The following is a 27492-nucleotide window of genomic DNA, read 5'->3' as shown; positions in this document are numbered from 1 at the left end:
GTATTGATTCAAACCTCCTCCCGTCCGCATTGCATTGCCCTCCCCGTCCGTCTCGGTCCCTGTCCGTCTAGCTGTCTTAACCCCCCCCCCCCCCCCCCCCCCCCCCCCCGCTTCATCTTAATCAACCCGTTGTTATCGTACCGTATCGTGCGTCAGCCGCTGTTTTTAGCCTTCGTTTTTGACCTACAGATGTCTTCATGGCCCCTCGCTGTATTCAAATCGTTCCTTTATCAAGTACTACTCGGCCGTTGTTTCTGTGGAGAGCGCAGAGAGAGAAAGTCCTGGCTGTCCCTCTTCTCAAACCGAACCCACCCATCTGTGTTCTTCTTCGCTCTGTTTCCACCGTGTCTCGGTGCGTTCCGTAGGCAGGGTCACCCGACCTGCTGGGTCACCCGACCTGCTGGGTCACCCGACCTGCTGGGTCACCTGACCTGCTGGGTCATCCGACCTGCTGGGTCACCCGACCTGCTGGGTCCTCTGACCTGCTGGGTCACCTGACCTGCTGGGTCACCCGACCTGCTGGGTCCTCTGACCTGCTGGGTCACCTGACCTGCTGGGTCACCCGACCTGCTGGGTCACCTGACCTGCTGGGTCCCCTGACCTGCTGGGTCACCCGACCTGCTGGGTCCTCTGACCTGCTGGGTCACCTGACCTGCTGGGTCACCCGACCTGCTGGGTCACCTGACCTGCTGCGCTGCTCCCCCGCCAGCTCCGCCTCGCTTCCGTCCTAACTCCGCCCCCTTAAGAGTCGTGTCGTCGGAGCCCCGCGACCCTCCCCGGGCGGGACAGGCGGGGTGGCGGGCGACACTACAGTCGCTGCGTGGAGAGGGACCCCTGAGAGACGCGGGGTGCTGCTGCATCAGGGCGTAGGCTCTAGGTGATGTCCCTTCGTCCTTCACTCATGACGACCAGCCAGCCCCAACGCGGACATGCACCACATCCACCTCCACCCGCGACAATATTACAGTCAAACTAAGACCACGGTGGAAAATACAATCAGCCTTCAGGGACGGAGCAGTCCGGGAGGAGAGAAGGGGGGGGGGGGGGGGGGTAGAGAACAGGATGTCTAAGTGCTTTCACGGCACGCGGTAAAATGTCCGCGGCCCTAGAAACTGACAAAGGTGTGTGTGTGATTGTGTGTGTGTGGCCCCCATAATGTCACGTTGCAGACTCAAAGGGGGGGGGCGGCACCTGTGCTGTCGGTTCCATTAAAGCGAAGGAGAGAGACGCCAGGAGGGAGGGGGGGTGAGGGGGGAGCTAATCAGCACCTTGCCTCTCAGGAGCTCCGACTAATGGCTGCCGGTCCGACGCCGTCACGGTAGCCAATTGCCGCCGCCTCTGATGCATTAGTACCTCGGCTACAGTTGCACAGGTGTGACACGTTGGTGTGTGTGTGTGTGTGTGTGAGTGTGTGTGTATTTTTCCGGTTATTTAACACAACTAGAGAGGCTATCTTTATATAAGGGAGAAGGAGGGGGGGTGCTGTAAAACAAAGCCACTCAACTGGGCTGATTGACATTTGTGAGTATGTGTGTGTGTATATGTATATTTGTGTGTGTGTGTGTGTGTGTGTGTGTGGCCGATGACGTCATCACAACACAGCAGCAGCAGCTGCTGTGTTGTGATGGCAGAACCCACTGCAGCAGCTGCTGACAGTGAGTCAGACACACACACACACACACACACACACCCCTATTTCCTGTGTATCGGTTCCATCTCCTGGAGTCACAGAGGGGCTTTCACTGAGTCAGCACTATGAGTCACACACACACACACACACAGAAGGCTGCGTAAATCGCAGGAGGCAAAACTATCCTTGAGTGGCACATCTCACGCATCGCGTTACTCTCCCTCCGTACCCCGGAATAGCCGTGATGCTGCGCGCACGGGAAGACGGACGGCTACGATTTGTCGGAACAAAGCGATACCTGCGTGTCAGACGGGGATGAGTGACGGGTTACACAACACTCAGCTTCCCCCCTTTTGTCTCCCCCACCACCCTGAGGGGGTGAGTCACATTTCGGCGAGGAACATCAGAGGGGGAAGCTGTTTGTGGTGCACATTGGCAGAACAGAAATGAAGGACGTGTTGTGATGTGCAGAACGGTGACGCATGAGAAGCTGATCGCAGGACCTGGGAACCGGGCTGGGAGACGGGAGACACAGCTGATTGAGGGGGGAGAGACAAAGAGAGAGGGGGAGAGAGGAGGGAGAGAGTAGAGAGAGAGACAGAGGGAGAGGAGACACAGCTGATGAAGTGGTTGAGAGACGGAGAGAGAGAGAGAGACACACATGGATACAGAGAGGGAGGGAGAGAGCGGGAGAAGAAAACATGATCATTCATAGATAACATTCGTTCCGCCAACGGGCGCCGACATTAAATGGCGAGTCGTGACTTGTGACGGCGCAGGAAATGAATGACAGAGAAAAAGGGTTAAAAAAAAGATGACGTTAGTTTGGCAGTTAGTTAAAAGTCCCTCAGCGTGTGAGATTCGCTTCGCAACACGAACGCAAGCGGGGGTTGTTTACTAAGGTACTGAATATAAGGTCTATAACGGGCGTCAGTAACGGCGTCCATGGATGCAGACTCAACTTAAAGGGCCGGCGCTTCTTGTAGTCGTAGTAGTAGCAGGACCATGGGGGTGTTCTCCTCCGTGGTGCGTATTGCCGTAGGGTTGTGTGTCGAGTCCAGGCACACTGGCACGCTCGGGACTCTCCAGTCCAGTCCGGGATGAAGTAAAACCCGGGCCTGGTTCGGTCTGTCCCGCACTTGGAGGATCTCCACATCCAAGGGGAAGGCAGACCATAATTCACACCACGAGACAGTGGACTGCCGTGTGTGTGTGTGTGTGTGTGTGTCTGTGTGTGTGTGTGTGTGTGTGTCTGTGTGTGTGTGTGTGTGTGTGTCTGTCTGCTCTCCACTGTCCTGCGTGCCACCCCCCCGCCCCCCCCCCCCCCCCGTGATAGTCTGATATCTGCATCCTCTCAGCAGATCCTCCACTCCACACCTTCCTCTCCTCTTCGTCCTCCACCTCCTCTTCCTCCTCCTCCTCCTCCTCCTCCTCTGCCGCCGCCCGGCGTTCAGACCTGGGGGGGGGGTGAGTCAGGCTGAGGACCCCCGTCCACTCGGACCACTGCAACGGAGACACACGCACACACACACACACGTTTCAATGTCATGGACGCCACGGGGAACATAGTGTTGGTGGGGCAGACATTCGCCAGCGGGGCCGTGTTCGGGTACGGAGTTGTTTGGGTTTATTTTGGTGTTGTTCGTTTCCTGTGAGCTGCGCCGTGCTTTAGGTTGGAAGCTCTGACCTGTTGCTAGAACAGAATTTGTGGCACATGCTTATCCTGTTTGTGCTGAACTCGGCACCAAGGTGCAACCGCCCGTACTGAAGGAAAAAGCCAACGAGAACCGAATTGAGAGGATTAATGTCGGTCCGAATCAATCTCGGATTTTCCGGAAAAACCCGACAATATGACTCCCTCGAGAGAAAGTGATTTGCTAACTCTAGTTCCCGCTGTTCTCCTAATTAATTGGATAGGAATGAGATCGGCTGCTCAACAGTTAATTAATGTAAATTTACCGTAAGTTAGTAAATTAGCCTGGCGCAAGCTTGACGCCTCAAGATTGCGTCAGGCTTGCGCTTGTCTGTCTGTATGTCTGTCTCGCTCTCCCGCTCCCTCTCCCTCTGTCTGTCTGTCTGATTCTCTCTCTCTCTCTCTCTCTCTCTCTCGCTCTCGCTCTCCCACTCCCTGTCTATCTGTCTGTCTCACTCGCAAAGGACAGGTCTCTCTCTATTGGTCGAAGCCCACCCGAATAAACACGTCTGTCTTAAGCTGAGTGGTCGGTTCATCGGGACCCTCTGAGAAGGGTGCAGACAGCGGGCCCCTGATATCATCCTTCAGGGCCGCTGAGGGCCCCTGGTGAACCCTCATTCATCACCCGACCTGATCGTTAGGGTGTGTGGGGGGGGGGGGGGGGGCACCCTTCAACACAAGCGGCCCCTTGTCCCCCCAGAAAACCCCTCAACCTGTCCTCAATGGAGGATCGCCGTGGAAACCCCTCGAACCTGTTGTGGTCCCTGGTGAGAAACCATGGCAACCCCTCCGGAATGCGGAGGCGTTCCGAGGGGATCCCGGAGTAGGGGGCGAGGGGGGGGCGGTGTTGTTGCTCTTGTTGATTCATTCACAGGTAACGAGAGAGAGAGAGAGAGAGAGGGAGAGAGGGAGAGAGGGAGAGAGGGAGAGAGGGAGAGAGGGAGAGCGGGAGAGAGGGAGGGAGAGAGGGAGAGGGAAAGCGAGGGAGGGAGGGAGAGAGAGAGAGAGAGGGAGAGAGAGAGGGAGAGGGAGAGCGAGAGAGGGAGAGCGAGAGAGGGAGAGGGAGAGAGGGAGGGAGAGAGAGAGAGAGAGGGAGAGAGGGAGGGGGAGAGAGAGAGAGAGAGAGGGAGAGCGAGAGAGGGGGAGCGAGAGGGAGGGAGGGAGAGAGAGAGAGAGAGAGAGAGAGAGATGGTTTTGAAGGTAAACAAGACGGGGCTCATTCACTGGCTTCCACGTCAATGCTAATGCTAATTGGGGCTCCAGTCGAGATGAACGGAAGCTACAGCCCCCCCCCCCAAGGCTCCCCGTCACCGCCTTCCAGTCTCCCTACCCAGCAGTGCATCCTCCCACCACCCTTTCCTCTATCGTGTTATTTTATATGTGAGCTGGACAAGTTATGTCTCTCTCTCGCTCTCGTTCTCTCTCATGCTCTCGCTCTCTCTCTGTCATGGCCTCTCTCTCTCTCTCTCTACCTACTTCTTATGCTTTGTTTAGACTGAATCTCCGAATGGGTAACGTGCAGCTTATCATTTCTTTGCTGCAGTGTATTACTGACCGTAATTCACACACACACGTTCCGTACCATTCAAACTTTGAACTCTGACTCTGGATCACCGCTTTGTTATTTCTGTGACTTTGACCTTTGCACCCCGAGCTGTTCCGAGGGCCCGGGTCTGACCCTGGTCCACTTCCTGTCTTCCTTGGTTCCGTCTGATTGGCCGCTGCTGTATGAGGGTACGTATTGAGACCCCTCCAAACCTCCCCTGCTAATCCCCCTGAATAGAATCCTTAGACGTCGTGTTCTCTCTCAGCGCTCTCCACATTAAATTTATGACACATGCACGCAAAAACACACGCAAACACACGTACTCACTTATCCACACACACACACACACACACTTATCCACACACACACATACACATACACACACATACACTTGCACGAACACACACACTTACACTTGCACAAAAACACACACACACACACCCCTTGCCCCCTGCGTGTGGGGCCATCACGCTGGACCCGTGTGTCATCGCTAAGAGTCCTCCTCCCAGCTTTATGTCTCCGTGCAATTACATCACGTCGGGCCTGCTCCCATTGAACAGAGCTTCCATGGGGCCCCTGCAAGGATAATGATCCGCTATTTTGAGATCACTGGTGATGAGAAGGCTGTCTCTGTGACATCGTCAAATCTACACTCCATCCATCCTCTCCTATACTCTTCTTGATGCTAAACAAATACTGTTATAGCACTGTGTGTGTGTGTGTGTGTGTGTCTGTCTGTGGGTCTGTGGGTGTGTGTGTGTGTGTGTGTGTGTGTGTGTGTGTCTGTGTCTGTGTGTGCGTGCGTGCGTGCGTGTTTGTGTCCGTCCACACCACTTCTTCCCCAGACGATTGAGGTTGAGTTGGCCTCGTTTTGTACTCTGAGGTCAGATTCAGGACGGAGGGTGAGTATGCAGAGGAAAGGGGATTGGAAGCTTGTTGGAGGGAGAGTGGTTGATTAAAAATGCAGGGCCCTCCCGCTCAGAGCTGCTGAATGGTTGGCCCAAGAAATGGATGGTTGTTTTTAATGAGATAATCCAGAGGAGTTGGGAAGATAGCAGTGGGAGACAGTGATTCATATAGGGAACCTCGCCTTACACACACACAAATACACGCACACACATACACACACACACGCACACAAACACACTTGCACGAACACACACACAAGCACAAACACACACACACACGCACTTGCACGAACACACACACGTGCACAAACACACACACTGACAGAAATGCACAAACACACACACACACACACACACACACACTCACACACAGAGTTATCACTCAAAACAATGGACAATTTCACTGCTCTAATTTAGTTTTTTATCCCTGCAGAGGGGTGTGAGTTCAGTGTCTGAGATCATCCTAAATCAGGCCAAAAAGGGAACCGATCTGCAGCGGGTCATCAGTCAAGACAAAGGGCGGTTTCATGGCTCTATTCCTTTCCCTGCGTCCCTAACGTGACATGTTTTGACGAGCGGCGTTCGCCAGGTGTGACATGCGTCATTTCAGACGGGAAGCCCTACTCTATTATTATGGATTCAGGGTGTTCACTCTCTACCCATTTGAACAAGTCCCCATTAGCGAGGAGGAGGAGGAGGAGGAGGAGATGGTGGCCCCTACGTCACGAGGGGAGCTGCTCCACTTTGCCGGCTCCAGCAGAAGCAGCAGCAGACAGTCGCTAGCGCTAATTAGCCCCCCTTTAACACCGATGGCTGGACTGGGTTTCATCTGGCACACAGACAGGGCCTGGAATCTGTCCTCCGACACCTGCTAATGAGCCAATCGGATGAAAGGATTCCCCGGGTCAACAAGGCTGTCATTCTCTCGGCGGACCAATCAAACGCTAATCCTCCAGGATAAATTCCGATCCTTTTCTATCAGGTTTTTGGTGAGAGGAGGGGGAACTGAAAAAGAAAATCAATAGAATTTCAGCAACAACAAAAAAGCGAACAAAAACAAACTGTTTTTTCCCAGGCTTCCTGTAACCGGACTCCGAGCACAGAACGTGACACCAAAACAGCCTTGATCTCAGTTTGATTTGCTGCTATCTGCGAGCACGCTAACACGGATCTGGGGCCCTTTCCAAGGTCTCCGCTATGTGTTGAAGAAATAGAGACGGGGGGACAGAAGCCAGAGAACAAAGATTCGACAACAAGATATCCAATTCATTATGGAAGGAACATGGAGAGCTCTTAATAACCATTAATATCAGGAAGTTACTATTATTATTAATATCCTACCGAAAGAAGAGCCAATAGAAAATGGTCCGTCAATTTATAAGAAAGTTGAGCACTTGGTTATGAATGTGTGGTGTGTACTTAAGTATACTAACCAACTACCTTTTATGTTAACTCTGTTGGGTCATTTGTCACATTTGACCATAGATCTGATAAGTTTTATTCACAGAGGTTTGCTCGAATTTAAACACAAACCTTTTGGGGTGAGGGTTAGGGATAGAATATCGGGTTAGATTTAACTCGATATTGGGTTAATCCTAACCCAAAAGGTTAATCCTAACCCAATTGTTGGGTTAATCCTAACCCAAAAGGTTAGGATTAACCCTAACCCCAAAAGCTTACCTAACACACCATTTTTTTTTATTTGTTACAAATAATACATTATGAATGAATATGAATCATATGTATCTAAGTTTAGAACAGTCTTGGTTGCTCATTCCCGTAGCAGAAAGGCTTTCCCTCTAGGCCTGAGCAGCAGCTGTAATTAAGGTGATAACGAGGTGTGGCGCCACCTCTCCGAGGCTAATGAAGGCTCCTTTTCTCCGTTCGGCTGATTGACTGTCTGCTGTTTCAAAGCGTTTCATTCAGGTGATAGTCCATGTTTATCACCTGAATGGACCAATTACAGAAATAGAAAGCTGCGACTGTCGAAGACAGGAACAGTAACAGATTCTTGCACTTAAAAACTGTACTTAAAAAACGTAGCATTATGTAGCGTCTTGTCCTATCTATCTCTGTTGCATACAGGGAATGCGTTAACCTACCAATTGTTAGTGCTTGGCACTTGGTTCTATGCACATCCTTACTGTAGCGACAGCGATATATTGTTGTTTCTCTTTCTTCTGACAAATGTACTTATTGTAAGTCGCTTTGGATAAAAGCGTCTGCTAAATGCCTTGAATGTACATGTAAATGTAAAATAGAGTGCTCAAAGGCATTTAGTAAAAGAACATTTATTTACAGGAGGTAGGGCACCGAACTAGGGCACCGTTCCTTGCTGATTACTTCAATTGATTAATTTTGAAAGATTATACACCCCAGGCCAAAGTTCTGCTTGGTAATTGCTTACCTTATTGAAGTATTGAAATATCCAATCACGCAAATCATTTGAATTTCAGATGGAGCTAATGTTCGTCCATTTCTGGGTAATGCGTTTCATCTGTGATCAAACGTATCACTGTGGACAGCGAGCATTCTGTGAAATGTGCAAAGGTCGATAACACCAATAGTGTTCTGTAACGCTTCCAATGCGTCGGAGCACATGGCTCGCAGAGCTTCCGACATTCTTCTCAACACACGCTACATACCCCGAATCCCAGCCACACACTTGGGTTAAATTTAGATAAAACACATGCTACTACAGTTTCTACATGTGTCGCTTTTCGAATCAAACATTGAAATGTATATGGCCGCGCTGTCGTCAAGAAATATGAAATATGTGTGTGTTCAGTGGCCTAGCATTTAGAACTGTAATAGTTTTGAGCTGAAGCAAAACGTAGTCAATGCAGATCTATCTGCATCGTACTGTTTCTCTTTCTTTTTTCTGTGAAAGGCGGGATTTTGAACCCAGAACCTTTCTGCTCATCATCTTATTTTCACCTTCCTTTAGCATTTTATCGCTGCCAAGAGGTGTGAGTTCACTGGCTGAGATCATCCCAAATTACGCCCAACAGGGAACTGATCCCGGCTGACTCAGGTCTGCAATTATAAATGTCAGCTCAGTGTTTCTGCCAAGCCCATCGCCGAGGTCCCAGGTACAACAGAGGTACGGGAATTACTTCTGCCGTCCATCACTCTGTGTGTTTTTATATATTAGCGTGGACTTCTGTGCCTTCACAGACAGATAGGGAGCTTAAGGGAAAGAGAGCGGGGATGAGTAGTCCTACACACAGAGATGACGTGAGAGAGGATGTGTGCTCACCTATCTGTATGTGTGTGTGTGTGTGTGTGTCTGTGTGTGTGTCTGTGTGTGTGTGTGTGTTTCTGTGTGTATGTGCTCAACTATCTGCTCCTGTGTGTGTGTGTTTGTGTGTTTGTGTGTGTGTGTGTTTCTGTGTGTGTTTGGTTGTGTGTGTGTGTGTGCGTACTCACCTATCTGCTCCTGTGTGTGTGTGTTTGTGTGTGTGTGTGTTTGTGTGTGTGTTTGGTTGTGTGTGTGTGTGTGCGTACTCACCTATCTGCTCCTGTGTGTGTGTGTGTGTGTGTGTGTGTGTGTGTGTGTCTGTATGTATGTGTGTGTGTGTTTGTGTTTGCTCGTTCTCGTGCACTCACCTATGTGCGCCTGTGTGTGTGTGTGTGTGTGTGTGTATGATCTCTCGTGTGCTCCGGTGAACTCACCTATGTGCTCCTGTGTGTGTGTGTGTGTGTGTGTGTGTGTGTGTGTGGTGTGTGTGTGTGTGTGTGTGTGTGTGTCTGTATGTATGTGTGTGTGTGTTTGTGTTTGCTCGTTCTCGTGCACTCACCTATGTGCGCCTGTGTGTGTGTGTGTGTGTGTGTGTGTGTGTGCATGATCTCTCGTGTGCTCCGGTGCACTCACCTATCTGCTCCTGTGTGTGTGAGCGCGAGGCCAGGCCGTGGGCCTGCTGCTCCTGCAGGCTCTGGCTGTCCACCGAGATGCCGCTGTCGCTGTGCAGCTTCTCCCCCTCCGGAGACACCGTCTGATTGGCCGCCGCCGCCCGGTTATTAGCCGGCTGCTTGTTCTGCTTGCAGCTGTTCCACCTAGAGAGAGAGGGGTAGAGAGACATAGAGAGGGATGGAGAGAGAGGGGTGGAGAGACATAGAGGGGGATGGAGAGAGAGAGAGAGAGAGAGAGACATAGAGGGGGATGGAGAGAGAGGGGTAGAAAGACATAGAGGGGGATGGAGAGAGAGGGGTGGAGAGACATAGAGGGGGATGGAGAGAGAGAGAGAGAGAGAGAGAGAGACATAGAGGGGGATGGAGAGAGAGGGGTGGAGAGACATAGAGGGGGATGGAGAGAGAGGGGTGGAGAGACATAGAGGGGGATGGAGAGAGAGAGAGAGAGAGAGAGAGACATAGAGGGGGATGGAGAGAGAGGGGTGGAGAGACATAGAGGGGGATGGAGAGAGAGAGAGAGAGAGAGAGAGAGACATAGAGGGGGATGGAGGGAGAGGAAGATGGGGATAGAGAGAGAGAGCAAGAGAGGGGGGGGGGGATAGAGTGTGTGAGAGAGACAGAGAGAGAGGGAAAGAGAGAGCGGGGTTAGAGAGACAGAGAGAGAGAGAGAGAGGTGTTAAGTTGAGATAAGGGTCTGTCTGATAGCTGCAGGCCTTCCCTCTCTGGCGCTGCCCCACTGGATCCACTATTTCAGTCTTCAAATTCTTCAAATAAAGCAAAGTCTTCAAATAAAGCAAACCAGAGAAACTGGAAGAGGCAAGAGGTCAGAGGTCAACTCTGTGGCAGTTCCGTTTGATTTGATCATAGCAGTGGACTCAGCGTATAATGATGGCCTTTAAAGAAGCTGATACAGAGGGTGCCTTCCTCGACATATTCTAAATGTCTCGGTGGAAACACGGACCTAGTGTGTGCATGTGGCTCAGGAGAAAGAGCGGGTTGGCTGGTAACCGGAAGGCTGCTAGTGCAATCCCTGTCTTCGTCCCTGAGTGTCGCGGTGTCCCTGAGCAAGACGCCTCACCCCAACTGCTCCAGACGAGCTGGCTTTCGCCTTGTATTGCTGACACCGCCGTGGGTGTGTGAGTGTGTGGATGAACGGGTAAATGTGAGGCGGTATTGTAAAGCGCTATGAGTAGCCACTGGTTAGAATAGCGCTATGTAAATGCAGTTCATATACCATCGTTCCTGGTGGTGCATGTGTGTGCATGTCTGGTCTGTGTGTGTAAATACCTTCTTCAATCTGGATACGTTAAGTTTTCATCTAAATAAGTCAGATGTGCGAAAGGAATTCTGTTGCGGGCACAACTGCCTTCATGCATCCAGCCGCCTCGTTCCTTAGATCTCCACACAACAATGGACGCCCCCCCGATGGTCGACCGACCCACCAGGAATGCTTTCTACTTCCTGCTTCCATGTGTGTCGCGGCTTGTTTGTGTGTGTGTGTACAAAGAGCTGAGTGGCACGTCGGTGTGTGCGGCAATGTGCGATAATGCCGTTGGATGTGGGTCAGCCTATCTCCCCTCAACCGTGGCAGACCTAAATATTTTAACACACTATCTCTGCACTTCCAAGTCCCCGCCCGAACGAGCAGATGCGTGTCAGACATCCGCGCACACACACACAGACTCACACACAGACACATGTAGCACACACATAAACACATGGCTTTTCACCCAGAGCTGATGCCAGCAAGTCTAACGCTAACCATCAGGTAGCTTATTAATCCAGACTGCTGAACATGAGTGATGTGCAACGTTGTGCAAAGCCCCGTCAACAGTGTTGGGAAAGTTCACTTTCTACGTGAACTAGTTCAAAGTTCAGTTCACAAATTTTAAAATGAACTAGTTCAGTTAAACGTTCATAATTTAAAAATTTGAACTAAGTTCACAGTTCCAAAAAATGAACTAGTTCATAGTTCTTTTTTTCAATATGTTGCTGTGAGCTATTCGTTTTTTCCGGCATTTTGAACATTGAGCCCCCTTTGAGGTTTGTCTAGGATGAAATAGAGTGGTTGAATCAAGTATCGTAGCTTAATACAGTTTCTATCGTGTTTTATTGCACATTTAGCGCATTTTGTAAATCCCATTGATTTCTGTTGGAAGACTCAATGCTCGTTGGCCGGAAACGGAAAGGGGGGGTGTTCACGTTTGGTTGTAGTCTTTTCTCTCGGTTCTAGCCCTACTGATGAGATGGAGAACCGAGCGAAAAGACTACAATCAAACGTAAACAGCCCCCCTTTCCATTTCCGGCCAAAAAGCAATGATTCTATGAGGTATTCTAGTCCGCTGAGCTATGAGCCAGAGAGCTAACGTTATGGATTGTACATATTTATAATTCGAAATTCGTCTCAGCCTTTATACCACAGATACTCTAGGGTCTATAGCATATAACCGTGTTGTCTGATTATAGTTTAATTCATTTTCCACAATTTAACAGCTCTTAGTTTTGAAGAATAATCACCGCGCCATTCGTTTCAATGGGAATCGCGGCGGTCTGTACTTTCAAAATAAAGTGTACATATTTATAATTTGAAATTCGTCCCAGCCTTCATACGACAGATACTATAGGGTCTATAGCATATAACCGCTTTTTCTGATTACAGTTTAATGTAACAGTAAGCTGGCAACACCGCAACTGCAAATTAACCTCTCAGGGATTACCATGGCAACCGGTCAAACAACACGGCGATCTGCGTGCGCATCCGCCGTGTTGATAAACAAATAACCCCCATATTGAACGAAGTTAAACCAAGTGAGCGTGCCGTTCACAGACACCAGAATGAACGAATTCACAGTAACGTTCATCAGGCAGTAATACAGTACGTTCAGTTCACGTTCGCCCAAAATATGAACGAGTTCATGAACTATCGTTCAATGAACGCGTTCAGGCACAACACTGCCCGTCAAAAGGGTTCGTAAAGAAGAACCCTGTGGATGAATAACGTACTGAGCTGAGCTCCGCTCCTCAGAAGAGTGTTCAGTGAGCCCTGGGGGTCGGGTTCTTGGAGCGGGATCGGATCCAACATTCCCGCCCAGATTGACCGGAACGGATCAAATAGATCAGATCGGATTCCTGCCCAGGTCGGATCGGAACAAGATTCCCGCCGAGATTGGATCGGATCGAATCACATATTCAAGATCGGATAGGATCGAACATTCCCACGCACAGATCCGATCGGATCGGACATTCACGCCCTGACCGGATCGGATCAGACATTCCCGCCCACATCGGATTGGATCGGATCAAACATCCCCGACCGGATCGGATCGGAACGGATCAAACATCGGATCCACCCACGCCCCGGACCCCCAGCTGGGGGCCCCCAACCCCGGGCCCCAGCCCTTTGCCCCAGGCCCCCCTGCTGACCTCTTGAAGACGATGTAGGCCACCAGCCCCACCACCACGGCGGCCAGGATGGAGCAGTAGACTGGGATGAGGTTCTCGTTGATGCCGTGGCCCAGGAAGCGCGGGGAGCCGGAGCCGGCCGTGGTGGTCTCCCCCGGCGACGGGCTGCTGGAGTCGTCGGGGGGTGAAGGATGTTCATCGGTGAAGGACGGCGGGGAGATTCCCAGGTCGAAGGTCGTGGAGGGGTACGTCGGGAGCAGGGGATCTGTCGGGGAGAGAGAGATGGATGTCAGTGGGAGTGCGCTGGGGGGGGCGGGGGACAGAAGACTGGGCGTCTGTGTCCGAGGGTCCGGTCAATCACTCCGGTGTCAGACAGGTCTCGCGGACGTCAGGAATAGAAAGGAGAGGAACCAGACGCTTTGACACAGAAAAGAGGCTCCATTTAGGATATGGATGTAGTGGGGGTTTGGTCCGATGGTCGCTTGCCCCCCTCCCCCGGCCCACCTCCTGAAACCAACCAGATGTCTTGTGCGTTGCATGTATTTGTGGGGTCTGTTTCCAATTAGCGACGGCGTTATGGCTGAGCTACCATCTGCAGGGAGAGAGGGATGGAATGTTCTGTACTGGAGAGGGTCTGATATATCTCTCACTCTCCCTTTCTCTCTGTCTGTGTCTGTCTGTCTGTCTGGCTGGCTGGCTGGCTGGCTGGCTGGCTGGCTGGCTGGCTGGCTTTCCCTGTCTCTGTCTCTCTCTCTCTATTTCTCTATCTCTCTCTCTCTCTCTCTCGCTCCCTCTCCTACCCATCAAGAGGCTAGCTCTCTCTCTCACCATGTCCTCATATCAGCAAGTGATGTGTGTGTATTGCGTTGACAAGTGGAAGATGTAAAGCCCTGATAAAACCGAGACTATATGCTACTTGTAGGGGCCTTCAGGGAGATAGAGGGCTTTAGACCGACTGCCATCATAAGCCAGTAACACAAAGATAACACAACAAAGATAATCAAATTCTGTGAGATTTTTGCAAACATGGCCGTCTCACTGTACATTCTCCCCTAAGTACATTGCTACTTCCTTAATACATCAATAATTTGACACAAAATATAGCAAATTATAGAAAATTGCGTTGCTACCGGCTAGAGCTGCCGCCATAGCAACGGTCTGTCATTCATAGTAGAGGTCTGCTTTTTAGAAATGACACACCATAGAACGCCATAATTGACCAATCAGAATCGAGGTTCCCACAAAGCCGTGTTATAATGTCGAATACGACCTCGGAACAAAGCAAAATACCAGGCGACCATCCAGCCATATCTCCGGCTTCAAATGTATGTTTTTGCTCCAGAACTTCGAAACCGCTGCCAACGGATTGTGTACTGCTCAGCACACATTCAGACATAGGGCAGCAGAAGAGTCAGGGTTTCCTTTCCCAGTTTGTGTTTGCTTTCTTTGCAAACTACTTCCATGTTTGGCTGTGACACCGTGAAGCCTGGAGTTTACCTTGGTAGAACGTTTCCCTTAACCTTTTTTTCCAGCTTGGCACACGCTTCAACTGCCATGTCCCATCAGCCCGACCAAAGTGAGCTGGAAAGCTGTTAAATCGTAGACGTCAGTGAGTGTCCTCGACTTAATCCACCGGCCACAAGGACACGGTTCCCTGTGGGAGGAGGACATGGCCTGGCCTGGCCTTGCTTGGCCTAGTCCAACCTAGCCTAGTCTAACCTAGCCTAGCCTTGCCCAGTCGAACCTATCTTGGTCTAGTTTAACATAGCCTGCCTTGGCCTAGTCTCACCTAGCCTAGCCTGGCCTGGCCAAGCTATGCTAGGCTAGGATAGGCCACGGTATGTTACGCTAGGATAGGCCAGGCCAAACTAGGCTGTGTTAGACTAGTATATCCTAGCCTAGCTTAGCCTATCCTATCCTAGCCTAGCTTGGCCTAGTCTAACCTAGCCTAGCCTAGCCCAACCAATGGGCCGTTCGAGGCGGTGTGAAGGGAGAAGATGGAGCGCTGTTCGACACTAACACAATAAGCCCCAGCTCCAGCAGGCTGCTCCTTATTAGCTTCTGGCCGGCTACCGCTATCAACCCTCCAGTGGCCCCTCAGGGGACATATGGTTCAGAGGCCCCCCCACACACACACACACACACACGCACACACAACCCCAACAATGCTGCGGTATCAGCCTACAACACATCAGCAGTGTTTGTTGTGTTGATGGTCTGATGGTCTTACACGAGGATGCGTGGAGGCATTCGTGTCTCGATGTCTGGTTGTCGTTTGTGTAAGCGATCCTGTGCGTCGTTTGGAGGTCTAGCGGTGGGCCGAGAGCACGAAGTACCGAAACTGTGTTGTTGAGAGATGCACCTTGTGATGGTGGCCCCTGCTTCTCTCTCCTGACGAGGCACATCGTCCGGTTACCCGGCATTGATTCCTGTGCATGATTCCCATCGCCGTACCGCTGCTAAAGATCCGACAGGACAGGAAGCGGAGGACGCGGAGGGCTCGGAGGGCTCGGCGGGAGGAAGGCATTCGGTTAAAAGTTCTGCGCGTCGTCGAGACGTTTTTCTGTTTTCACGTCGACAACCGGGTCGTCGCGGTGACCACGGAAGCGTCGCTACGTCCCCGGGGGCCCCACGGCTCTCAGGGGGACCGCGAGAAGTAGAAAGACCACCACTCAACGAAAACGGGGATCGTTTGTTCCATACATAGAAACAACGGGAGGAGGAGGAGGACGAGGAGGAGGAGGAGCAGGAGGAGAGGGGGCAAAAACAGCTCGGAGGGACTATTTAAAGCCGGGTTATTGATTTGGATCTTTTTGTGAGGAAGGCGGGTTCTGTTACATGCATTTCTTGACCTTCTCGCGGAGGGGAGGGGGGCCGGGAGGTAGTCGTGTTCCCTCAGCCCTGCCATACATCATCCAGCCCTTGCAGGGGCCGTCCTAATGGCGTTAGTGCTGCAACTGGAGCCCTCCGACCGGGCTAATGCGGCCTGGAAGGTGTGAACATGTGTGTGCGTGTGTGTGTGTGTGTGTGGGGTGGGGTGGGGGTGGCAGAGCACGGGGGGGGGGCAAAAGGTGAGACGTGGCCCAACGCCAGCCAGTATGCGGGGGCGGCCGCCAAATCGTAAACGCCTGAATGCCGCACCCCGCTCTCCCCTAGCCCCCACCCCTGGCCTCTGTCAGAACCAGACCACTTGAAAGGTCTATTTATAAACCTCAGGCTGCTTCCGGGTCACCCCCCCACACACACACCCAGGGAGAGAGAGAGAGAGAGAGAGAGAGAGAGAGAGAGCGAGAGAGAGAGAGAGAGAGAGAGATGGAAAGGGAGGGAGAGGGAGTGAGAGGGAGAGGGAGTGAGAGAGAGAAAGGGAGAGGGAGTGAGAGAGAGAAAGGGAGAGGGAGTGAGAGAGAGAAAGGGAGTGAGAGAGGGAGAAGGGGGAGACAGCTGTACTGTGCAGTTCGCTTCAGCTCTGCTGTCAGTATTTCTTAATTGCCTCCCTCATCTCATCCTTTTCCCTCCAGGTTCCCCCAAGGTTCCACTCTGAGCATCTTTTTCGTGCTGTCTTTTTCCTCCATTATGCCATCCTTTCTTTCCAGCTCTATTTCAAGCTTCTCGCTCTGTCCATCTCCTCCCCTCTTTATCTCTCCTCTCTCTACGTCTGTCTCTCGCCATCCTTCCCCTCTCTCCGTCTCTCTGTTTCTCTCCATCCTCTCCCCGCTCTCTCCGAATCTCACTGTCTCCCTCTCCATGCCTCCGCTCTCTCTCCATCTCTCCTTCCCTCTCCATCCCTACTTACCCTCTTCCCTCTCTCTACCTCTCTCTCCCTCTCCATCCCTCTCCTCTCTCCCTCTCCATCCCTCCCCCTCTCTCCCGCCGGCTGTCCTGTGCCCTCTGTTCTGACAAATCTGGAAAACCCAAAACAGGGCTGGTCTCCGTTCAGGGGATCAAACATGCGAGCCCCCGCATACCACACATACCTCTGGAGCGGAACCAGCCCTCAGAGGCAGGCGCGGGGGCTGGGACTGTTTTACGTTTACTTCGCCCTGTCCTCAGTCGACTTTAACCCCTCCCCACATCCCCCGTCAACCCTATTCCCCCCCCCCCCCGCCTTGCAAAGACACCAAATAAAAGAGTCGCTATTATTTTTACGGCGGTGATGGTGGTGGAGGCGGAGGACCGGAGGAGAGGGGCAGCGGAGAAGAAAGGACGTTTCTGTGTTTATGAGGTCTTTGAGCCTTTCAACCCCCTGGGGTCTGAGGGTGGAGGGTGGGGCACATCTACTATCAGCAGAGACACAGGCTGCAGGGACGCGCACACACATACACAGACATATACCAACACACACACACGACACACACACACACACACACACAGATGCAGAGCCACAATGACCCCTTTATCAATGGGCCAACACACCAGCGCCCCCCCGCCCTCAGCTGAACTGTCCCCTCACTGTCTCCCACTGCACGTGCACACTTAGTAACACACATGCACACATGCTCTCTCTCTCTGTGTCTATGTGACGGTCTCTCTCTCTGTCTTTGTGAGTGTGTGTGTGTGCGTGTGTGTCTCTCTCTTTCTCTCTCTCTCTCTCTCTCTCTCTTTCTCTCTCTCTCTCTTTCTCAATTATCTTTGTCACTCTTTCTATCTGTCACTCCCACATGTATGTACAACATATACATGTGTGTACATCTGCACACACACACACACACACACGCACACGCACGCACGCACGCGCGTGCGTGCGTGCGTGTGCGTGTGTGTGTGTGTGTGCAGAGGAACAGAGGCGCTGCTGTAAAGTGCCCTGATTAGCAGGAGTAATTACTCTGCAGGGACCGTAGCTTTGAATGAACCTCCTCAACCACCTCCACCCTCCCTCCTCCCTCCACCCCTCCAATCACCCGCTCACACACACACACAGACACACACACACACACACACACACACACACACACACACACACACACACACACACACACACACAACAACCACCACTCCGCTTCCATTTCCCTCTTTCCTTTGGCTCTGCCACTCAAGGCTGTTCAGGGGGAGAGAGAGAGAAAGAGAGAGAGAGAGAGAGGGAAGGAGAGAGAGAGAGAGGGGGAAGGAGAGAGAGAGGGGGGGGGGACAGAGAGACTGATAGAAAGAGAGAGACAGAGGGAGAGACTGATAGAAAGAAAGAGAGACAGAGGTAGAGAGTAAGAGAGAGAGAGAGAGAGACTGAGGGAGGGACAGAGGGAGAGACTGATAGAGAGAAAGACAGACAGAGGGAGAGACTAATTTAGAGAGAGCGAGAAAGAGCGAGGAGGTTACAGAGAGGGGAAAAGAGAGAGGGAGAGAGAGTTGATGGAGGAATAGAGCGATACAAAGGAAGGAGAGACAAGGGACTGGGGGGGCGATGGGCGAACAGGGAGGGATGGGATCTGACATCTGTTTGTTTGTTTTCCTATTATTTAGACTCTCGACGTTCCCTCTCTCACACACATGAAGCAGAACCACTCAGGCAGGCACCTGTTCAGCAGAGCTAAGAGGAATGAGAGGAGCAGAACACACACAGAGGAGTGTTGAAGTCAGTTCCAAACAGCCATCCTTCAGCTGACTATTCACTTACATGACGTGTATGTGTGCTTCCATGTGTGTGTTTGTATATGTGTGTGTGTGTGTGTGTGTGTGTGTGTGTGTGCCTGTGTCTGTATCAGAGCTGTGGTAGTTGTATTTTAACTTATACAGCCATTTTTAAAGCCCTGCCTCTAAATGCTATTTCATAAAACTGCATGCGTCTTTATGTGTTTAACTTTATGTGTCTCTATATTACCGTGCATGAGCATGTTTTTGTGTGTGTGTGTGTGTATTTATGTGTGTGTGTGTGTTTGTTTGCGTGTGCCTGCTTGTGTTTGGGATGGTTTGCATGTCCGTGTGTGAGTGTGTGTGTGTGTGTGTGATGGTTTGCGTGTCCATGCACATGTCGTGCGTGTGTGATGGCTTGTGTGTCAGTGCGCGAGTGTGTGTATGTGTGTGTGATGGTGTCCGCGTGTGTGTTTGTGTGTGTGTGATGGCTTGCATGTCCTTGCACATATGTGTGTGCGTGTGTGATGGCTTATGTGTCCCTGCGTGAGTGTGTGTGTGTGTGTGTGTGTGTGTGTGTGTGTGATGGTGTGCGTGTCCGTGTGTGTGTTTGCGTGTGTGTGATGGTGTGCGCGTCCGCGTGTGTGCTACCGTGTGTTTGTGTATGTGTGATGGCGTGCGTGTCCGCACATGTGTGTGTGTGTGTGTGTGTGATGGCGTGCGTGTCTGCGCGTGGGTGTGCCCCCTGCAGCAGCGAGTGGCTGATCACAGAGGTCATCGGCTGAAACCTGAGAACGAGCGCAGCAGAGGCGTGTGGCCGGATACTGATCCCTGCAGAACTCCCCCAGAACTCCAACACAGCACAACGGTCGGGGATGCACCGTGTGTACCCTACAGGCATCCGTCTGGGCCCCGCTGTCTGTCCACCTGTCCTGCATGGGGGCTCGTCCCTCTCCCCGTTCCCTGAGTTGCCCTGTTTCTCTGTCCGCGTGTGCTGGCTGTTGTCGGTGGGTTTTTCGGGATTCTCGTGTGTGTCGTTATAACTGTCGTGTCTACCTTCTGTCGTTCTCCGGAGAGCAGTCATTAGTGTAGTTCTGTCTCCCACCTCTCACTCTCTCTCGCTCTCTGTCACTCTGTGTCTAACTATAGCTTTCTCTCAGTCTCTTCGCTGTGTGTCTCTCGCTCACACACACCCTCACTCCCTGCAAATGTCTTCCCTGTCAAGGGATATCTCTACTAAGATGTCTCTCTTTCTAGTCTTTGTCTCTCTCTCTCTCTTTCTCTCTCTCTCTCTCTCTCTCTCTCTCTCTTTCTCTCTCTCTCTCTCCCTCTCTCTCCCTCTCCCTCTCTCCCTCTTCCTATGTGTGATCAACTCATTCATTGCCGGATAATGAGGCATAAGTACAGTTAAATATAGCATCTGAAATGTCTGCTCTTGACGTACACACTCAACCGCAAACACACACACGCACACACGCATCCACAACACATAGAATACTAAGTGCTGTCAAATGACTGATGAAGCACCCTATGGGACTAAGGGATGGATGAAGCTGGCTCATTGTAGACCAGCCTCAAAGGCCTGGAAACATCTTTCATGTCAATGGCAAAAACACTCATCCCCCACAACCCCACTGGGTGCAACCATAACGGAGAGCGTCATTCCTGGAGCTCAATGACATCGCTCCGTGCCAACCCCGGCCACAAAAAAAAAACTGCCGGCCAGCCATGTCTTGTCGTCTGCCGTCCCGTCTTGCTCCGAGCTCTCAGCTCTTAACAGACACCCAGGGTCAAAGGTCAGACGGAGAAGCTTCCCGGGTGGTCTCTAATGGACATGGGCAGAGAGCCACACAGTGCCCGCAGAACATCAAAGGCTTGGGAGCCCTGATGATGACGATGGTGGTAATGATGATGATGATGATGATGATGATGATGATGATGGTAGTGGTGGTGGTGGTGGTGGAGGTGATGACCCTACCGGCTGTGAGCCAGCTAGCAGGGTCTAGGAGACATATGGACTGGGAGGGGTCCAGTTCCGCCCCCGGGGACTCGGGTCTCACGGCAGGGCTACGCGCTTCTGTTTGAGGTCTGAGCGAGTCTGCGTTCCTTCCGCCTGCTCCTCGGCTACTCTCTCTCTCGTGTGTCGAGGGGAGATTTGGGAGAGGAGGCGGGGGAGAGGGAGGGAGGAGAGGGAGGATGGGAAGGGAGGGGGAAACAAGGAGGCGGACAGAGAAGTCACTCGGCATGTGATGGGATTCAGTTGGTGGGTCCTGAGAGGGGAGAGGGAGGGGGAGGGGGGAAGGTCCCGTTGGCCCGTCCCGGCTCTGCTGGGTCCATCAGGCTACATCTGGTGAAACTCTCTCTGTCTGATGTTTTCCTCCCCTTTCATTTTTTTCCGCGCTACTTCCCACGATGCGGTCGAGTAGCGCAACAGAGGGCCTCCGCAGCCAGCGCTTGAACCATCGTCCAAAACCAAGTTCAGGAATAGAAATTGATACGCTGCTCAAGTCCAAATCCCGGGAGTGAATAAATAAACTTTTGTGATGAGTTCCATAAAATCGATTCTCTAATCTCTTCAACACTCTCCCGTCCCACACAGACGATAATGGAGGCTTTCCGATCTTTCCGTTTGTGAGTGGTTTATATATGTTTACGCTTAGAGGAATGCGGTTTTCAAATTAAATCCCTGCTGTATATTATCTCCTTTTTTTTTTTGTTATCTAAAAAAAAAACAAAAAAAAAGGAGATCACCTATCAAAACGTCAGCTTGTTCTATTTTATGAGCGTCTCTTCAGGGAGTCTTAAGTTAGCATGTGGAGTGTCTTCAAAAAAAACAGTTCCCTAACCCCTCGGCCTATTACGGCTCCATCATCCCCATGAGACCCGCACTGTGATTAAACGCTACATAAATAACCCTCTTCCCATGCCTTGCTCTGGGGTTGGTAGTTTGTAGTCTGGGAGAAGGCAGGGGAGGGGAGGGGGAGGGGGAGGAGGAGAGAGGAGAGGCGAGAGGCAGAGGATGAGAAGAGAGGCAGAGGATGAAGAGAAGGAGGAAGAGGAGAGGGAGGGATTGGCGGCGAAACAGGAGGAGTAGAGGGAGGAGGAAGAGGAGGAGAAGGAAGAGGAGGTGAAGAGAGGAGAGGGAGGGAGAGGAGGGACAAGGAGTAGGAGGAGAAGGCGGAAGAAGAAGGTGGAAGAGGAGGAGAGGCGTTTGGAGAAACTCTACGAGGGTGGATCCTGTCCTCCCCGTCGGGGCGGGGCCCAGCCATCCCCTGAAGGGGGGGGGGGGGAGCTGATTTCATGCCCTGTCCGGACCAGGTGAATTTACTGCTTCCTGGTTATTCTCCCCGTGGCTCCGGGCTGACCTCTGCTTCCTCCAGGGCTCAGCGCCTCACTATGTCGCCGCAGCGCCCTGCCACGTCGGGCCCGCCTCTGGGCTTCAATAGAGGAAGCTGCCGGTCTGTGTGGGATTAGCGATCGCCCCTCTGTAGCTTAGCGCTAGCCCCCGACAGTCCCGGACTCCGGCTGCGACCCCTGACCCCGCTTGTTAGCACGGACACATCAGGACCTGACCCCCATCAAGGCACAGCGGGGAAAGGGAGGAAACAGACAAGCTCCCGACAGCACAGTGCTGTGTTGGGTCGCTTGTGTGTGTGTGTGTGCGTGCGTGTCTGTCTGTGTCTGTGTGTCTGTGTCTGCGTGTGTGTGTGTGTGTGTGTATGTCTGTGTCTGCGTGTGTGTGTGTGTGTGTGTGTGTGTCTGTGTCTGTGTGTGTGTGTGTGTGTGTGTGTGTGTGTGTATCTGTGTCTGTGTGTGTTGGTTGTTTTACAGGCGTGTGAACATATGTGTCATGTGTTTGATCTATGAATTATGTGTGTGTGTGTGTGTGTGTTTGTGTGTGTCTGATGCGTGTACATGCAAACCCCCCCCCCCGTCCCCCTCCACTCACTGTGGCAGACCGAGTCCCCGAGGGGCGTGCAGGCGGCCATCTCCTTCTCGGTGCCCTCCTCGCACATCGTGCAGGGCAGGCAGGGGTCCAGCGAGCTGTCGCGGTCCGAGTAGGTGTCGTCCACGCACGTCTCGCACAGCGTGTCGCGGTCGTAGTCGCAGTGCTGCAGCACGCCCTCGCCGGCGGGGCACACGGTGCAGGGCTCGCAGCGGCCCGACAGCCCGCTCAGGAAGAAGTTGTAGTCGCACACGCAGGTGGCGTCGTTGGAGTCGGTGCACGGCGTCTGCATGCGCATCAGCCCCGTGCACTGGGTGCACGGCTTGCACTGCTCCGTGGTGCTGTAGTTCTCCGAGTACGTCTCGCCTGGAGAGGGGGGAGAGAGAGGAGGAGAGAGGGTGAGTACGTCTCGCCTGGAGGGGGGAGAGAGGAGGAGAGGGTGAGTACGTCTCGCCTGGAGGGGGGAGAGAGGAGGAGAGGGTGAGTACGTCTCGCCTGGAGGGGGGAGAGAGGAGGAGAGAGGGTGAGTATGTCTCGTCTGGTCGGGGGGAGAGAGGGGGGGAGAGAGGGGGTGAGTCCGGAGTGGCTGGTGGGGGGGAGAGGGGAGGGGAGAGAGAGGGGGTGAGTACGTCTCACCTGGAGGGGGGAGAGAGGAGGTGAGTAAGGAGCGGGATATAATTATCCGAGTTTGTCCTGCCTGATGAGGGGGAGAGAGGGGGTGAGTTTCAATGTGAGGGAGGGAGCGCTATTTGAGGCAAAGCCACAATATCTTTGCAGATGCCGTGATAGCACGCAACGATCTAACGTACGTGAACGAGATCGTCATCCCGGACTCGAGTCGGATTCAGCTCGAGACGTGACTGTTGACAGGATGAGTAATAGAAAGCAGAGAGCATGATGAGGGCTGCACCCACAGCATCAGAGCACGCCGCGTCTAATGGCATTCATCAGGCCTTCTGCACGCGCTCATTAAGGCAACACATCGATTCAGGGGGCTCCCGGGAGTTTGTGCTCGGGTACAAGACAATCCCCCCCCCCCCCCCCCCCCCCAACGCCCCCAAACACCCCCACCCCTCCCTCCCTCCACCCCACCCCTGCATACTTTATTGATCCGCAGTTTGTTGAGTAAACTTTTGAATATCTGCCAATGCATCCATGCGCAATCCAATAACTCTGAACACAGTTTGGCCCGAAATCAGACTGCGGAGAAAACGTCTCGACGGGACAATCTGCTCTGGTGGGGGGGGGGGGGGGGCTAACTCTACGGCATGAGACCCATGCTTCCTGTCACTCAAACATTCATGCATTCTCTCCTCGCACATGTGACCAGCAAGTTGGTAATAATAACAGCATTACGACCCTACCGTCCCACATGCAGAACCTGCCGCTAGGAATCACGGAAAAAAACTGGAAACGGGGCCACTGCTGTCGTTAACCCAGCATGTGGTAACGGCTCGGCTTAATAACTGCCTTGTGGGGGCAGGTCTCCGTGCGCCGCTTTATATTGGGTGCCCGCTTCCTCTTCTGGGGAATTCAGAGGAAGCGGTGACCTCACTCCCGCTATGGGTTGTTAAGAGATGCAATGGCATTTATTTATGTTGCATGTTTGTTGGAAACACCATTTGCTTAATCTTTGTGTGTGTGTGTGTGTGTGTGTGTGTGTGTGTGTGTGTGTGTGTGTGTGTGTGTGTGTGTGTGTGTGTGTGTGTGTGCGTGCGTGCGTGTTTGCGTCTGTGTGTGTGTGTGTGTGTGTGTGTGTGTGTGTGTGTATGTGGGCACCTGTGTGTGTGTGTGTGTGCTTGCGTGTGCGTGCGCCTACCTGCGTGCATCTGCCAGGGTGTGTTTGTCTGAGTCTCAGCATGTGTGCGTGCGTGCACACTTAGCCTTGTGCCCTCACTAGTGCATGAGTGCGGGCGGCTGCTGCCGTCATGTCTACAGCAGATGTTCACACTCCACGGTGCAGAAGCGTGACTTACGAGTGTGAAGGCGCTGAGACCTGGGACCGACCCGGCTCGGACCCCAACCCCCAGGGCTTATGGGATGAGGAGACAGATGCGTTCAAATCCATAGCATAGGCCCTTAAGCACACAGCCAGAACCCCGTGCTCCATGGGGATGGTGGTTACAACCTTCCTGCTCATAATCTCTTCTTTTATCATTGGTGTTGTATTGATCACCTGCTTCAGGTTGAAGTGGGCGATCTGTGTCTGCAGAGCGGCTATCCTGGGTGGGGGGGGGGAGAGCTAGCTTTGGCAGCAAGCTAATAGGAAGCTAATGTTCCTCACACCAACCCACAGCTAAACCCTGTTGAGAACCTGACAAACACCCTCACAGGCATGCACACACTGGCACACACACGGGCAAACACACAGGCAAACACACACACACACACACACACACACGATTTACTGTTGTACTGACATAGCTGGAAGAAAAACAGACCAGAATAGAGCAGCCCAGGAGAGAGGCAGAGAGAAAGAGAGAGAGAGAAAGGGAGAAACGAGAAGAAGAGCGAATGATTGAGTGTCCACGTTGGCAGTGGCCATGTTGCCGACTCTCCGCCAAAAACAGAGCGCCGATCCGCGTCAGCACTAGGCCAATAAGATCGAGCGGCTCGCCGTGATTGGACGGCCACATGTGATGTGCGTTAACGGTGTGTCGACCGTGGAAACATTCAGTGTGTGCTTTCCCTTTGTCCGTATCGGAACCCCTTTGCGGCCCCTGATTACAGCGGGGAGAAAGCGAACAGAAACGTGACGTTCGTTGAGTAAAGGGAGAGAGCGGCGACCTTTGATGGAGAGAGCGCGGGATGTTTGCGAGCACGAAGCCCTCATTGTTTCCCCTGCCAATCGGGCTCAGCGGGATAAACCCGCCCCGTGCTTTTGTCTCACTGACTCTCGCGCATCATTGGCTGTTGCCTAAGCGGACCCCGGTGGGATCTGTGACAGTAAACACACGTAAACCACCACCATATGGGGCGCGCGTTCCACCGTACACACACACATGTGTGCACATGCGTGTGCGGTGGAACGCAGCACATGCGTGACGTAAGACGCGGTGTGTGCGCGGACGTCGGGCGGTCGGCCGCCTGTCATCGCGTGTCTCCAGCTTAGAGCCGGATACGACTTCGATTCAGAGAACGAAAACAACACGGGTGTTTTGATAATAAATATAGAAGAACCTTTTCCACGCCGCCGTGCAGCGGCAGTGAAGGACATGCGTGACAGAACGGCCTTATGGGTAAGCCGAGCCCCACCCCTCTCTCCGGTGGTCACCGCTGGTTGAAGTGTGTTCACCGTTGAGAACATTAAGGACGGGGCGCCATTAACGGTAGATACCGCTGAGTGGTCTCGGGCGCCCGCCTGTAACTGCGGATGTGGGCAGTGTCAGGGGGTCTGGGAGGTATTAAAATACCCCCCCCACACTCCCCCCCACTCCCCATCTCCCACCACCACGGATGCGTTCTGACCCCATTAGCTTCATCAATAATGTAGGCTGGGTCATCCGTGGAATCGTCCCGGTTGTTCCTCTCCCCCCCCCCCCCCCCCCCCCCCCACTCTGCAATCAGCTCGTTCTGCTGGCACTGCAAGCAGGGGGTCCGATTAACTCAGGAGGTAGAGCAGGTGGTTTTGTGACCGGTAGGTTGCTAGTTCGATCCCCGGCGTCTCCGACCTGAGTGCAAAGGTGTCCCTGAGCGAGATACTTCAAACTAACTGCTCCTTGCGAGCTGGCTGTCGCCTTGCAACTCCGCCGTCAAGGTTTGCATTAACCGTTGTAAATCGCTTTGGATTAAAGCGTATGCTAAATGCCCTAAATGTAAATGTAAGGAGCCTTCCAGAATGAGACACCGTGTCCCTCGGACACACTGATTGGAATCCTTTCTGTTTAACTCTTGGCTTTGCTCTCGCTCTCGCTCTCGTTTCTCCACTAACACATGTAATTGCTCGCTGAATCCGGCCGTCCTCTTCAGAGACGATTAACAACGTTTGAATGAAGTCATAATACGCGAAGAACATTGGAGACGATGTTGACAGAAGACGAGAAACATTTGCTCTTTATTTCATCCTGAACTCAGTGTGGCAGTGTGTCTGTGTGTCGTTATTGCCCCGCCGGCCCCATCGTGTTTTTCTGTAACCTGTCGATTTGAAACACATTTTCTTCGAGCGGCGGAGGAATTATCATCCCTGTGATGAAGTAACATATTGTTGGTTCTTAAACGATTGAAGTGGTGCGGAAAATCCTCTCTCTCTGGTAAGAAGGCGCAGGCTACCTCATTCACTCACTCACTCACTCGCTCACTCACTCACTGGTTACAATTTATTGTCAACACTCGGATTAAGAAACGTGGTGATCCTCAAACCCTTGAAGTGGGGAAGAACATTCTCTCATTCTCTGGGAAGAACTCTCTAGAACTAGCTCACCCCCTCAGCCTCAAACGAACCGTCTGACCCGTTTGATATTTTGGCCGAGTATACAGCCATTATTTCCCCGTCGTTAATCTTGCGTAAAGCAGTTAAAAGTTGACAAAGTTCATACTTCCCCCTTTCGCATGTCCAGCTGCTGCCTCCGGCACATCTGCAAGGGCTTTCTGCTTAATGACTGGTTAATTAAACTGGGTTCTGTCTTCTCATCCGTGCGCTCCACCGGTCGCATGATCTGCACATACATACACTCTAACAACGCGCACGTTTGCGTCTACATGCAGGGGGTCGGACGGTCTAGGGTGGAGGCGGCGGAGAGAGAGAGACGGGTTCGGCTCTGTTGTCTGTCTCCAGGCCTCTTATGGAAGGTGCAGAGAGCAGCGAAAACCAACTCATGAATATTTCAGTGCTGCTGACGACGGCAGGGTCTGGAATTGGGGATTGGGTGTGTTGGGGGGGAGAGGGGGGGGGGG

At 52.5% G+C, this 27492-nt stretch overlaps 1 protein-coding gene across 1 annotated transcript in view; it reads right to left on the bottom strand.

Annotated features, from left to right (window-relative positions):
- Window positions 1-3053: 3053 nt before the first annotated feature.
- Window positions 3054-27492, bottom strand: part of LOC307082572 (tumor necrosis factor receptor superfamily member 16-like) — a gene marked incomplete at its 5' end in the record, with an annotated part of 26579 nt that continues 2140 nt past the window's right edge. Inside the window, 5 exons of the mRNA XM_079746192.1 lie at window positions 3054-3133; window positions 9652-9833; window positions 13113-13356; window positions 22603-22965; window positions 23047-23053. Of these exons, the coding sequence (XP_079602318.1) occupies window positions 3081-3133; window positions 9652-9833; window positions 13113-13356; window positions 22603-22965; window positions 23047-23053 (849 nt within the window). The 3' untranslated portion in view covers window positions 3054-3080. The remainder of the gene's footprint in view (window positions 3134-9651; window positions 9834-13112; window positions 13357-22602; window positions 22966-23046; window positions 23054-27492) is intronic.

This window comes from Pollachius pollachius (assembly GCF_949987615.1).
Source record: "Pollachius pollachius genome assembly, chromosome: 11".
NCBI classification, from domain to species: Eukaryota; Metazoa; Chordata; class Actinopteri; order Gadiformes; family Gadidae; genus Pollachius; species Pollachius pollachius.
This window is presented reverse-complemented; position numbering and strand designations above follow the sequence as displayed.